Here is a 14,419-nt window from a genome sequence, read left to right on the forward strand (position 1 = left end):
AGAGGTTTTTAAGCTGGAGCTTGACAAAACCCTGGCTGGGATGATTTAGTCGGGGTTGGTCCTGCTTTGAGCAGGGGGTTGGACCAGATGACCTTCTGAGGTCCCTTTCAACTCTAATATTCTATGAGGCCAGGCCAGAAAGAGCTCACTGGGACAGAATATTCTCTTTGTTCCTCTTGTGTAACTTCAGTAGACCAGTCCATTTTATATGCCCGGGGCATTGCCCCCAATAAATACCAAGCCCCTCATTCAGACGCAGACACATTTTGTATCTGCTGTGATGTAAAGCATTAATCTATTACCATAGAATTTACGGGCAGTCTCTTCCCCGTCTGCATTCTGAAACACAATTTATCGTGTCCTATAATACAGCCTCTTTAAAATGGCCTGGGGACTCTCCAGCAGGTGGATCAATGGCATTTTCGTTACTTGTGCTTGCTCTAAATTTAAATCTGGCTCAGAAAAAAAGCTCTCACTGCACCTGGATTGGAGCTCAGGAAGCGTGGCTGAGCGCACACTGTTCCGAATGCCAAATGTTCCATGGTAAAAGCAGCAAGGATTTATGAGCGGGGGAGCAGGCAGGCTCCATTTGGTCGTTAAATGGAGGGCTGTGATGATCGGAGCACAGTTCAGAAACCAGCAAAGCTCTCCCAGAGAAGCACATTTCCATCTAGTCACTCTGATGAGCACGCAAAGATTTTGGGGAGACACGGGGGTGGGGAAGTACAGCAAAATTGACTGTCCTCCTCGAGTTAAGTGGGGGAGAGGAAAAGCAGCTGCAAGAAAACTTGGATCAACTGTGATTCTCTGAGGAGAAGAAAGATTTAGATCAAAATCCAAGTCAGGAGATTAGAGGAGCTATTTCTCTTTGTCACAAAAATGTATGTTCCACATCCAGATGGTTTCCTCTATCAAATTTTATGGGGCATTTTCAGATCAAGTTGGGCTTTCACACCAAGATGACGCCAATCGTTTGAGTCCCTCTGAACCTGGATACCGCACTCGACAAGCCAAAGGTTTGGATCTACTGTAGCTAGTGCCTCGCTGCATGTCCCCAGGGATGGGGGATGCCAAAGGCATGAACTGCAAAATGAAACCCCAGTGCTCTGGGGTGTCTGTTCATTTGAAATGACAATGTGGGCTTGAGGAAACAGGAAAGACAGGGCCTGCAACTCAAGTAGCAGTGACAACATTTTTGGCTGTCACCAGATGTGATGGAACCCTCGCTCCCCCCGGGGTCCTGCCCCAAATTACTCATCTTCCAGGCATGGCACACGCCATATTAAGTAGCATTCGCTTAGGGGGGCTGGCAGAGAGCCATGCAGAATGCAGAGCTTACATTTGGACAGACAGGTTGGGGAAACGAAGGTCAAACCTTTTTCTTGGTATGGATCCTCTCTCATCTCAGGCATCCTTAGCCATGATAGAACTCAAACAGGCCATCATCAAGATAAACAAATAGGTAATGACTTCCCACCCGCCCGTGTGCATATTCCTTGACTTGGAACATTCATGACTTCAAAAAACAACCATTTTCCTCCTCTGGGCCAGATTCTGATTCCCTCACTTCTGTTGCATGGCAGCTTTCTCATCCTAACCTTCCATCCATTTCATGGGGACTAGCTGAGGAATAAGGCCCTAGATAGAGTTTGATCTGGCTGGCGCCACTCCAAGTAGGCTATGTCCTTTTGGGATGTGCCATCATGATAACAGTGTTGATAATCCTGCGTATGAGTAAAGGTGGCACAACCTGGCTATCCATTAGGACTGCAAATCAAGCCAGAAGACTGGAAACTTCTAGGTTTAGAAATGTTTGAGCCCATCAGTTTCGTTAGGGCCATATCAGCGAAGAGGAATGAAACAAAGACTGAGTCGGTTTTGCTTCAACTTGGCCTGAAGACATTTGGAGACCAAGCAAAGAAAATTCCAAACCCCAACGTCATATGTTTGTTGTTGCTGCTGTTCAGAAAGTTATGAGCAACTGAAAAAGTGGGGTTATAATTAGTGCTTAATTTGTAATGAAAGAGGTGCTGGGGCTCAAGCGATTTTTTTACTTTCATAACAGACGCAGCAAGCCCAGAGGTGCCGGAGCTCAGCCCTGGCACAAATTAAGCACTGGTTATAATGGAAACTGCAGCCCAACCTTAAGGCTAGCAGTTGCTACTAGAGAGCGCTGAAATAGCAATCACAGGAGACTTTGACTCATGGTGTGAGCTGGGATGGTAAATATTTGAAGAGATGAATTCCTCTTTCCTTCTGCTCTCTTCCCATCCATGGTAAACAAATTACTTTAGTGAGTGGAATTGCAGCCTTTCCAATGTCTGTCAGTTCAAGCCCTTCTCAGACAGAGTCAGTTCTGCCTGGTAAATTACAGCTAGTTTGACAGCAGCTTGAGATATTTTACTCCTGTGCATGTACATGGCAATCTCTGGAGGGAGGCTTTGGCAAAATTAACAGATCAGTTCCATGATAAGCCTTACTGCCTATCCTGCTCGCCTGGAAGTCAATGGACAGACTTTACCTGCCTGTGGTGGAAGCAGCAGTGAGCTTTTCACAAATACATGCATCTCTCTTGGCAGGCCAGGAGCATGGGGCAAAATCTCACACATTCTCACAGGGAAAACCGTTTCCCATCCAGCTCTATTGGGGATCCAGGATGCTGAGAGAATGCTAAGAGCAGAGCTAAGCTTCATTGATGACAAGGGTGGGAAATCCTGGGAGATGTTCTCTGGTACTGGCGAGGCCTCAATTAATAGAACCTGAGCACTGCCCTTGGAACACAGCTCACATGAGCTGGTCTCTCCTACCAAGCATGTTGTAGACAATTTCAGCTCATAGATTCTAAGGACAGGAGGGACTATTATGATCACCTAGTCTGGCCTCCTGTGTAACACAGGCCATAGCTTTCGCCCAGTGGTTCCTGCTTCTAGCCTGATAACTTCTGACTGAATTCGAGCATACACTAGTTCATCCTGGGCATAGGAATTTACACCAAACAAAATCCAATCCTGGCCATTGTTCATGATGCTATTATCCTGGAGGCTCAAGAACCTCAGCTGGTGTAAACCAGTCTAGATGCACTGATTTAACAGAGCGAGGCTGAGTCACACCAGCTGAAGATCTAGCCCAACATCTTTAATCGGCCTGTAAAAGACCACAAACCGAAAAACAGCCAAAGAAATAAACAACGGGAGAAGAAATGGCAGCCAATAGGGGCATCAGAAACAATGTTCTCCCGCTCTCTTTTAGCTGCCGGCATTTGCTTGGTGCCTGGGTCTTCAGAGGCTGTCGAAAGAGTGGAGACATCCAGGCACCTTGAGAACCCCAGCTGTAGAGACGCAAGTTGCACAGAAAAGAGTAACTGACCAACAGCCTATTATCTTGGTCAGAACACTTGGGACTGAGCCGGAGCCTCCTGAGCTGAAGCATGAGTTGCTAACAGCTCGAGCTGAAGTGCCAGGGTGTCAGGTTGCAGCTGTGATCGATTCATCTCCTCTGTGGATCAGCGCAGAGGGGGACCTGTAACATGCAGGGTTACGATAGCTCAACTTGCAGATGAGGGAGCAGAAGAAAATCCAGTGGCTCTGTCTGAAACAGTGATCCAGCTCATTGAGGAGTCACAGTTGATTCCCCCACTGGTGTAGCATCTAAAAGGTTCCCTTGATGGTTTATATTGCACACCCCTCCAAGCACATGAGGAGCAGTATTATACAGGGCATGCATCACCCTTGCTGTCTGCACTTTGAAATTCGCTCCCTCCCCAGCGGAGTTAGATGAGCACACCCGCTGCACCCTGCTGAAAAGAGGTGTGATTTGTTGTTGAACGTGATGTTTCTTTGCATCAGAAAAGCAACCAGGCAAGACATAACCTTGTATTTGCTTTGACTGCACTGCGGTCTGTGAAACTGGAAAGGCACATCAGGAAAAAATTACAGGAACCACCTGCCTCCAATAAAGGAGGAATAGAAATTCCCAACAGGGGGTCTCGTGTCCCATTATAAACTCTCTCCACAGGCTCTAGCTCAGCACCCTATTAAAACAGGGTTTATTCCAAATTTTCATTTCAGAAGTCTTCTGGCAAATTGTCTCGTTTTCCTTTTCATTCTTATTTTCAAATTCCTTTTCCTGTGGGTGAAAAGTGCGCTGGAGGCCAAAGTTCTGTATCTAACAACAAGCACAGCACAGACAGTAGCAGCACAAGCTTTTCCTACTGCTGGGAAGTCTACGAGAAACAGAGCACCTTGCTCTTTCTGCCTATTAAGTGCAAAGACTACAAACAAGGGGAAAGAATTAGTGCCAATCACACCAGCCTGTTAAGAACCCTTGGATGTATAAACAGAGGAGTGGTGAGTAGAGAAGTGATTTTACATCTGTATGTGTCACTGGTGAAACCGACACAGGAATATTGCATCCAATTCTGGTGTCCACGTTTTAAAAACAACGTTGACATTTTGGAAAGCGGGCAGAGAAGAGCCATAAAAATGATCGTGGACTAGAAAAAATGTTTCAGAGTGTGAGACTTAAACTCAAACTGAGTAGCTTATTAAAAAAATCAAGAGGTGACTTGATTACAGGGTGTAATTCCTTCATGGGGAGAAAATATGGGGTGCTAAAAGACTCTCTTATCGAGGGGAGAAAGGCAGAACAAGAATCAATGGTTGGAAGTTAAGGCCAGACAAATTCAAATTAGAAAGAAAAATTTAACAGTGAGGGAGATTAACTATTGGAACAAACTACCACAGGAAATGGTGGATTCTCCGTCGCTTTCATTTCTAAACGCTTCCATTTTTCCTCTTGAAGGACCAATGTAACCAGCTTTATTTTCTACCAGTCACTTGCATTCCATTGCTTCGGACTGAATTCAAAGTGTGAAATGAATTGTGTTCCCATCAGTGCACTGCGAGCATCTCAGCTGACATAGGGAAGTGTCGTGGCACTCGATGTGTCATTCAACGTCCCATTTTGCCACAGATCAGTAAAGAAATCCAGTCACGGGAACTGTGCAAATTCACACGGACAACACCGAGCAGTGGGTAGCAGCGGTTAGATTCATTTGGAGATTAATAAAAATCAACTGGAAATGACAGCAGCAGGGGTTTGCATAGAGCGCTATTAATCTCTTCTACAGGTATTAGAGATGGAAACTCACTTTTCTCTAGACAAAGAACTCAGCCCTCAGAGAGAGAAGAAGCTTTTTTAGACTAAAAGGCCAAGAGATGGAGCTCAGATGTTCCAGACAATATTTTTCTTAATATAAAAGGTTCCAACGTGTCTTACGTAGGTGTGAATCATTAGCCCCTCTTTAGAGATGGAGAAACTGAGGGAAAGAGAGACTCACCCCAATGCTACAGCCATTTCATCAGATGACCCCAGTTTTGGGGATCCCAGCTTAAGACACTGGGGGTCTGATATTCAGAGGTGCTGAGCCCCCAAAACTCCCATTTGAAGTCAACTTCAGTTGTGGGTGCTCAGCCCACCCTGGAAATCAGGCCCTTGATGTCTCAAGTTGAGATCCCAAACATGTAGGCCTCCTCTCTTGGGCCTGGAGGAAGCCCCCTTCACAGAGAGGAACCCCCTGGGTAGTAATAGCGGGAGGGCCAGCATCTGTTTATTTTCCCGTGTGACTGCCAAGAGAGGACTGGCACAGAGAACAGCTGATCCCTGGCTTCCCACATCCGCCCAGCCATAACTTCCCAAAGCCTGTGGGGCCCTGTGTACGTAGCATGTGCTTGGAGGGGTTTCTAAATGTCTGGGGGCAGGTGATACTACCGTTCTGGTTCCTCTCACCTACTTTCGACTAGACTCTGCCCCTTTTTCATCCCTCCTATAGCTCAGAGGGACTGAGTGAGCTCACTCGATGCAAAGACAGCGAGCCTGAAGACCAGCCCTTTGATACCAAGGGGACGGGCATCTGAGTCAGGTTCTTTGTCATGGACTTCTCTGCTTAGAGTGACAGGCTACGTGCCCCTTTTCCCCCTGTAGCATCTCAGCCTGGTCCCCCTCCCTATCCCTTCCCAGGCAATCACAGCCAGGGCCCTTCTTGCAGGCTTTTCTTCACGGCCTCCCATCTCTCTCTCCCGGGAAAGGCAGCAGGTTATATGCTCCCCGCTGGGTTAATGGGTAGAGTCAGAGAGGCTGCCCAGACTGCATCTCCCATTACGTACCAGGATCTCCTTTCTTGGAGGGAGGGAGGCAGTGTGTCATGGGAGTCCCTGGTTGTGGTGCATCCTGGAAGATGCAATCCAGTCTGGAAGTTCAACCCATAGAGGACAATGCGGACAAGACAACTAAAGCAAGACACGAGAAGTAACTTTTCTCCTCTACTCAGCACTGATAAGGCCTCAGCTGGAGTACCATGTCCAGTTCTGGGCACCACACTTCAGGAAAGATGTGGACAAACTGAAGAAAGTCCAGAGGAGAGCAACAAAAATAATTAAAGGTCTAGAAAACATGCCCTACAAAGAAAGATTGAAAAAACTGGGTTTGTTTAGTCTGGAGAAGAGAAGACTGAAGGAGGACAAGATAATAGTCTTCAAGTACGTAAAAGGATGCTGTAAAGAGAAGATTGAAAAATTGTTCTCTTTAACTGCTGAGGAAAGGACAAGGTATAATGAGCTTAAATTGAAGCAAGGGAGATTTAGGTTAGACATTAGAAATAGCTTCCTAACTGTCAGGGTAGTTAAGCACTGGAACAAGTTACCTAGGGAGGTTGTGGAAACTCTGTCATTGGAGGTTTGTAGGAACAAGTAAGACAATCACCTGTCAGGGATGATCTAAGATAACACTTAGTCTTGCCTCAGAGCAGGGGACTGGACTAAACGACCTGTTGAGGCCCCTTCCAGTCTTACATTATTTTGATAATCTACAACTTGAAATATGCACTGTGGTAGCAGATCCAACTTGAAATATTTCAGGTTTTAGCCCTTCTGTTTTTCAATGAAAAAAATGTATTTTGTCAAAATCCCAATGTTCAGTCAAAAACTGTTTTGATGGAAAATTTTGACCAACCCTACTCACAGATGCTAAGTGACATTCTGTCCCCGACATGCTGGGTCAGACTCAGGAATGAACCTCTTAGTGTCCCATTCCCAGCCTCTCTAGCCCCCCAGGTCAAACAAGCCAGCCCTTGACATCTTACTGCTCTAACACAGCAAAAGAAACTGCAATCATCAAAGACAGGCCAATTGCCGAGCTTCTGGTTCATAGATTTCATGGTAGAATGTTTACTTTCAAAACACTCTGCAACCCTTGTCCCAAACCTACATCAGATTTGGGAACCGGTCAGGGAATTCCTCAATGGGGGGTGTAATTTATAAGCAGAGGCTGAAGCCCCTAATTTATTCCAGATTGAGGCAGGTATGTTTCGATGTCAGTTCTTCCCATTGTCACTGGACGATCAGCTGTGCCTTTCCCAAAGGCCCAAGGTGTGCCTAGCAGGAAAGCACATTGCTGCATCTGTGAAGGTCATGTTCTCAGCTACAAAACGGCTGATGAGGGGTATCTACAAGTATTAATCAGCCTATAAATGACAGCTTTCCCAGTACCCTTCCACATCTGCTCTTAACTCCCCTCCCACAGGTGTTTATTTTAAATAACTCCCAGACTAGAAGGGGACTTAAGTTTATTGCAGCAGCTAGCCCCTATTCTCCCTGTGTGTGCAAGTTTGCACACTCACACACACACACACTTTGCATGGCTGTGGAGATGTTTTACTAGCAGGCCAAGATTGTTTGCTGAGGTTTTGGAAAGCCGGTTAGCCTCATCTGAGGTTGAGTGTGGAGCAAGGCAGCTCAGAAGTCTGGACACAAGGGGAGCATAGATCTTCCATGGGTTAGATGCCGACATTGGGAAACCCTTGGCTTTGTGAGCATGGTGGCGATTTGTGTGGTTGGTTCTGCAAAACACTCGTGAGCCCACAAAAATCCTGTACAATCTCCCACAATGCCTGGCAGGATCCTACACATGTCCCATATCCAGCTCTCTGTGGGAGGGTACTCCTTTCTGTCTTGTGGTCAAGGACTCTTGTGCTTTCCCACCATGGCAAAGGAGCTTCTTTGCATCCAATGTTGGGCATTCCTAGTTTGAGAGCAGCATGCTTTTGAGGCTGAAATAACAGTCCAAAAGTCATCTGCAGCCAAATGGAGTCACATGAGTGGTTGAACTGATGACGGCAAGCACCTTGGGGTGCCTTGGTACAACTACAATTGGTCCTATCCCGTGTTAAAACAAACTGATTATCTGACATTTCTCAAGCTGTTACTAGCATTTCTCTCCAATGTGCCTTTACATTCCAACTAAGCGGTTGAAGTCAATATTTAATAGTCGTTTGGAAAGTGCATTTTCCAAGCATTTCTAAAAGGCTTCAGTAAATGCTTTTTCTTCTGAGATCTAAGTAGTTGCTAAGCTTTCCCTAAGTACCCAATGTTGCTGATGATACTTTATCGCTGGCTACAAAACATATGTATAAGGTAGCACTCCATTTTACAATCCATAAGCAAGCCTGTAACTAATGCATGTACATACAGGGGTTCTGGACTACTTGGCAATTACACTTGAACTTACTAATCAACACCAACCAATTAATTGCCAACTAATTTGCCGATGCAAGTTTCTATTTAGACGACAAATAACATGTAGGCCCCCAGTTAATGTAACAGATGCTTCCCGGTATATAATTACAAAGGCATCGGTTTGCCATATAATTACAGATTGTAGAGTGTTTACTGTTTTTCTGTGCCTGTGAAATAAATGTACTCCATCTGGAATGGGGCAGTCATTGGAAGTGGTATCATTTTCCTAGACTGTTCAATATACTGGAGATTATGTCTTTACATTCAAATTGCACAGTAAAAAGAATCTAGAAAGTACCCAGTAGGCTTAGGATCGCTGAAATTAGAACAGTTGTACTTCCGCTCCCAAAATGAGAGGTGTTAGGAAAGTTTTTGGTCAAAGTTTCTTTCCAACAAAAAGGGGCTTTTGGGCAAAAATGAAAAGTTTTGCAGGAACTTTGGTATACATTTTCCATTTTTTTTAAATGAAAAACCTGAAACTTTTTGGTACAAATTTTCAGTAAATAAAAATGTGGGGTTTTGGTTTGAAAAACCTGAACATTTTTACACAAAACAGTTTTCAAAAAAATGAAAACTTGGTTTCTCATTGAAACACTGAAAAAACACTGGAAAATTTAGAACGAAAAACAATTAAAAAAAGTCACATGAAAAATATTTGGCATTTTTAAAATCAGCTCGATTCAAAACAGTGGTTGCTACCATTTGAGCTAAAGGAGATCTCCCTTATGTGGCAGCAGCAGTAGGTCTTTTATCCTGATGGTCTTGGCATGGCCACTAGAGGTTGGCATCACTCATTCACAGACCCAAAGAGCAATTCCATTCCAGTAACTGAAAAAAACAGTGCCTATGAAGGTATAGTGGATGTAGAGGACTTACAGTACAATGAGGCTGCTGAGATTCTGGAAGGCGTAGTCAGGAATGTGCCAGATCTGGTTGAGAGCCAATGTCATGGCCTGCAGAGCTGGAAGGTTGTTGAGAGCTTGGACAGGGATCTCTGTCAGGGCATTATCATCCAGCCACAAGTGACGTAAGGAGGGCAGTCCCTCAAAACTCTTCTCAGGCACCACGGAAATCAGGTTTGCATCCAGGCGTCTGGGGGAAAGAAACAGTGTGGATGAGTAAGAGGTTCACCCAGCATTGCTTGATGTGCCCGTTATTTAAATGGGTTCCTTGCAGTTGACTCATGAGAAACTGACAGCCCTGGAGACTGAGCTGGTCTGTAAAAGCAATTAAAGCAAGGGGAAGCCATAGTGCAATGTTCCCAGCTGTGCCCGGGACAGATGCTTCAAGCTTGACCTGGCAGCGTCTCTTTTGGGACCCTGAGGGTAGTTAATTTCTGTAGCCCATTCAAACTTATGCCCAAGGTTGCCAACCACCAGTTCTGATGGTGTTTTTAACAATGTAATTGGACTAAAACCCATCATCTTATTTCACATAGACCCACCATACAGCCATCAGTTGGAAATAGCTGACAGTTCCTGTGGTCCTGGGTTAGATTTGAATGGCTGACCTAGAAACCAATGCTCACTCCACCAACAGTGAGCATCCATCTGATCATATCTCAGAAGGTAGGCTATGTTCTCTGGATTGCGAGAGTTCAGGTCTTTCACTCTATTGTCCTCTAGATGGGTCTTAGTCCAACCACCCTGTACAGTCACAAAAGCCCAATGACTAGAACTGGTCAAAACTGGAAATTCTGTTCCATGGGAAATTCCGACTTTGAAATTTGGTTTTGTTTCAAATTGGAAGGAAAAGCCAAAATTTTGAAATTTCCCCTGGAACAAAAATTCTGAAAAATTTCTGTTCAGAATAACTGAAAGTTTTTGTTTCAGTAATGTTGAAGGGTTTCGTTTCAATACGGTGCAAACATTTCTTTTTGATAATGTCAAAACATCCTAAAATAAAATGTTGAACATGTTATGTATTATACTGAATATTATCTGTAACTTCAATGTAATATTAAAATGAATATTTTAATTTGATATAAAAGCCAAAACTAAATTACTAAGAATGATAAAGTCATATCAAACCTCATAAAAAAGAAGTGAGAAAACTGAAATGATTTGTTTCGACTTTTTCCTGTCAAAAATGTGTTGAAATTGACATGTTCCTGTGGCATGTTTAGGTTCTGACAAGACTGTATTTTCTGACGTAAAACTGTTCGTCGAAATTCTTCGAAGCTCTACCAAAAGCTCTAGAGCAAAAAATTAGTGATATCCTCCAAGTTCGCCGTAACGTCAATGGGATTCACCCATACGAAATAAGCAGGATAGTTTGATCTGTCTTGTTCGCTAGAACCCTATGTGATAAATGACTATGGACAAATTTCTGCCTTGATTTATACTCTATTAACACAGTTACATGGAATATAATTCAGGGCAACGTTTGGCACATTTCCTTTTCATTAAAAAAATAAACAAACAAAAAACACACCACAGATCAGGACAACAGAAGTACTGGTTATGTTTTAAGAAAGGCTAGTCAACATTTTTCATCAAAACGTTTTTGGACAATTCGTGGCTTTTTAACCAAAACAAATTATTTTGTGGAAGTTTCATTTTTGTTGCAAATTTCTGGTTTTTATTTGTTTTTGTTTTGTTTTGCTTTTTTGGCAAAACAACGGAAACCAAGAACTGTAACTTTTTTTGGTAAAATATTTTATTTTTCAGGGAGACAAATGTTGGTTGTTATTTGTTTTTTTGCAAACAGATCTTTTTTTAATCCCAAACCACACCTCTGTCCTGAAAACGGTTTTCAAAAGCTAATAGTTTTCACGTGCAATTTTCATAGAAAAAGAAATTGGATAGAAAGTTTTAAAAGTTTTCAAAATTTCCCAGGAAATTTTTTTTTTATTTTTTCCCCACATCTACTTTTGAGCCTTAAGAATCAAAGAAGCTGAAACAGAGAGTGCATTGAGCCCCGCAACATAAGGAGAAGTGGCTGAGAGAAGGATGGTATTGTGGTTAAGGAAATGAGCTGAATCTCAGAAGATCTGGCTCAAATTCCACCTCAGTCACAGACTTCCTGTGTGACCTTGGGCATATCACTATCTCTGTGCCTCAGTTCCCATCTGTAGAAGGGGGATGATAATCCTGATTTGTCTACGTAGTTTGTAAACTCTCCAGGGCAGGGATTGCCTCTTACAATGTGTATACAGCTCCTAGCACAGCAGAGCCCCAATCTTATTGCAGTTAGGGTGCGGCCCTAACATTAATGGCTTTTCACCCACCTAAGGTCTCTTTTCTACATCCACAAATCTTGGCTTAATACCAGATCACTACTGAAAATCTTGAGCAACACAGTGAAAGTCCGGCCTGGGGCAACCGTTGCCCAGTTCTGCCCTGCCACTTGCCTTCACCACCAGACCCCATCTAGAAAGCTATGCGTTTTCAAGGTTTCTTGCCATGGGAAAACAGGGAGCAACTGGCAAAATCCAGCCATACAGTATCAGGCTCAGTTCATTTCAGAGTGCTGAGCACTCGGACTCTGAAAATCAGGCCCCTTCAAGGTGCTTTGAGTTGATTCAAGGCTCAACGAAGACAGATGGTGACTTTCCATCAGCCTGAGTGATCCTTCCAACTATTCTGGAGCAACTGAGACTAAAAACCACATATCGGGAGAAATCAGTGAAAGGTGACATCTGTACAGCACCCAGCACAATGGGGCTCCAGCCTGGAAGGAGCTTTCTAGGTATTCAGCAAAACAAATGCATACTACTAAAACTAGCTCTGAGTAAGCACCAGTCCCATTCCCGGTATCACAATGCCCTCGGTTGGTTTAACTGTTGGTCGGAGGAGCTGCCAATTCTTTCTGGAATCAAGGGGAGCTCTCTCTAATAAAGCAGCACGTCTGAGGCTTGCTAATTGCCATCGTTTTTAGAGAAAGTTCCTCTTTTTCCTGGAAGGAGAGAATCTGAAGCTTTGGCATGGTGATGTTAGCAATTATATCAATTAAACAAACCAAAAACCCAACCCAACGGTTCTCTTTCTTTCATGTGTGACTCTGGCTCTTTAAGTGTTTCTATTATGAGCTATATCTGAGATAACTGAGCAAATTAGTAGGGAAATGGAACAGCACAGGCCAGGGCTGGTTCCCTCAGTTTCCAAGGAAATATTTTAGTCTTCATTTCACCAAGAAACTTGATTGGTTTTCCTTGGTGCATTAACCATTTTGTTGCCGGGATTTTCCTTCACTGAGCCAGCCGGGCAGTTTGGAAATGGTGACTCCTAGCCAGATGACTCAGAGCACGCAGTACTGGAGGATACGAGAGGGGAGAAAGCACTGATCAATCATCCAGCCTGTCCCCAATAGCCTTGCTGAATATTTACGAGGGCCGATGTTTTCAAGAGATGGGCAATGCTGGCTGCCCAACCTGAGGCTCTCTAAAGGGGTCTAACTTTCAGAAAGTGCTGAACACCTGCCCTCGGAAAATTAGGCGTTTTTATGGTGCCTGAAGCTGGGCATCCAAAACCAAAGGAACACGTAATCACAGGACACCTGAAAATCTTGCCCCAGGGCTTTAGAATTAGCTCCGAGACTCGCCAGAGATGGGGGATTTTCCTGGGTTGGGGCAAGAAAGCGAGGCACAGGAAAGCACGTTATGGAAGCGGCCAAAGTGTCCTTCACACCTGACAGGCAACAGCCTCAGGTCTTTGTTCGGCTTGCACTCAGTGCTTAACTCAGGCAAAGCTTCCTGATAATAAAGAGTAGGGAAAGGATGCCTGGTAGATGAAACATCAAGGTCCCTTTGTTTTTTGCCCTGACACACTCTGATGTGATCTTTGCTTCTTGAATAGCTGATTGTCGTCATGGATGGGTGTGTTGTGTGCGTGTGTGTATATGCTCCAAGGGAAGAAAAGAGAACGTGCAAAATAAATAAGTGAGAAAGGCTGGTATGGGGCGGTCCCAGGCACTGTCACACGTGTAAACCTTTACCGAGGGAGGCCAGTGTCAGCACTCCAAGGAGTATTAAATAACCTGCTGGTACGTGCTATGTTCCTGTGGTGCAGTAAGGGTGCTAGAGGGAGTGGAGAAGTCACAGGCTAATCATGCCAGCTTGCACTCTGAATATCCCTGGTTTTATTGCTGTGAGTCTCATCATCTTTTTTATGTCCATTTTTTTGCTGCAAGGGGTTGAATCACCTGTGCTTATGCCAAGAGTAGCTCAGAGACACGCTGCTGTGACTGCAAACCTCGCTCAAGAAGAGAGCCCATCCTGGGCAAAGACTCTTCTAATGGAAAATGCCACTGAAGTGAGGGAGATTCCACCTTCCCAATCAACAGGAGAGAAATGAGGAGAATCAAGTAATTTACGTCACTAGATCCTGTGCAGTTTTCACATACAGTTGCCAACAGCACGTGTATGTCTAAACGAACAGCTATTAATTATGGTATGCATAGCTATAAAGTGGAGTCCTTTGGTTTTCTGTACACTGCACCTTTCATTTTCTAATAACGACCCTGTACAGATGTTAGTGGCTATTTTGTTCTCAGAATTGCTTTCCAACCTGTTACAGAAGGAATGCACACACTGTGCGCTCTGTAAAGTGACCAGCATTCAGCAGACAGCACTACTAGAGATAGCCGTGCTAGCTCTGGTTATCTATATGTAGAGGAGTTAGATCTTGGAGAAATGTTTTTTGTTGGATGTGGTGCATTTCCGAGCTTGTCACCAGTAAAGTCCTGGCCAAATCTCTGTGTGAGAATTATTCCTAGGGGCAAATGCAGCAAACATTACTCAGTGCTGAACTATGAAGGAGACTTGACTTTTGTTCTTTCTTCCTATTTTCTTTCATCTAAATTAAAAGAAATCTGAGAGTGAAAGAACGTGTTCTTTGTGCACAGAAATG

The 14,419-nt window shown here is 44.2% G+C and overlaps 1 protein-coding gene across 1 annotated transcript in view; it reads right to left on the reverse strand.

Annotated features, from left to right (window-relative positions):
* Positions 1-14,419, reverse strand: part of LGR6 (leucine rich repeat containing G protein-coupled receptor 6) — a 195,539-nt gene that overhangs the window by 59,848 nt on the left and 121,272 nt on the right. Inside the window, exon 7 of the mRNA XM_067531620.1 lies at positions 9,447-9,662. Coding sequence (XP_067387721.1) covers positions 9,447-9,662 — 216 coding nt within the window. The remainder of the gene's footprint in view (positions 1-9,446; positions 9,663-14,419) is intronic.

The sequence above is a fragment of the Emydura macquarii genome, unplaced genomic scaffold, assembly GCF_026122565.2.
Source record: "Emydura macquarii macquarii isolate MOO-44397 ecotype Brisbane River unplaced genomic scaffold, CSIRO-AGI_Emac_v2 contig_3220, whole genome shotgun sequence".
NCBI classification, from domain to species: Eukaryota; Metazoa; Chordata; order Testudines; family Chelidae; genus Emydura; species Emydura macquarii.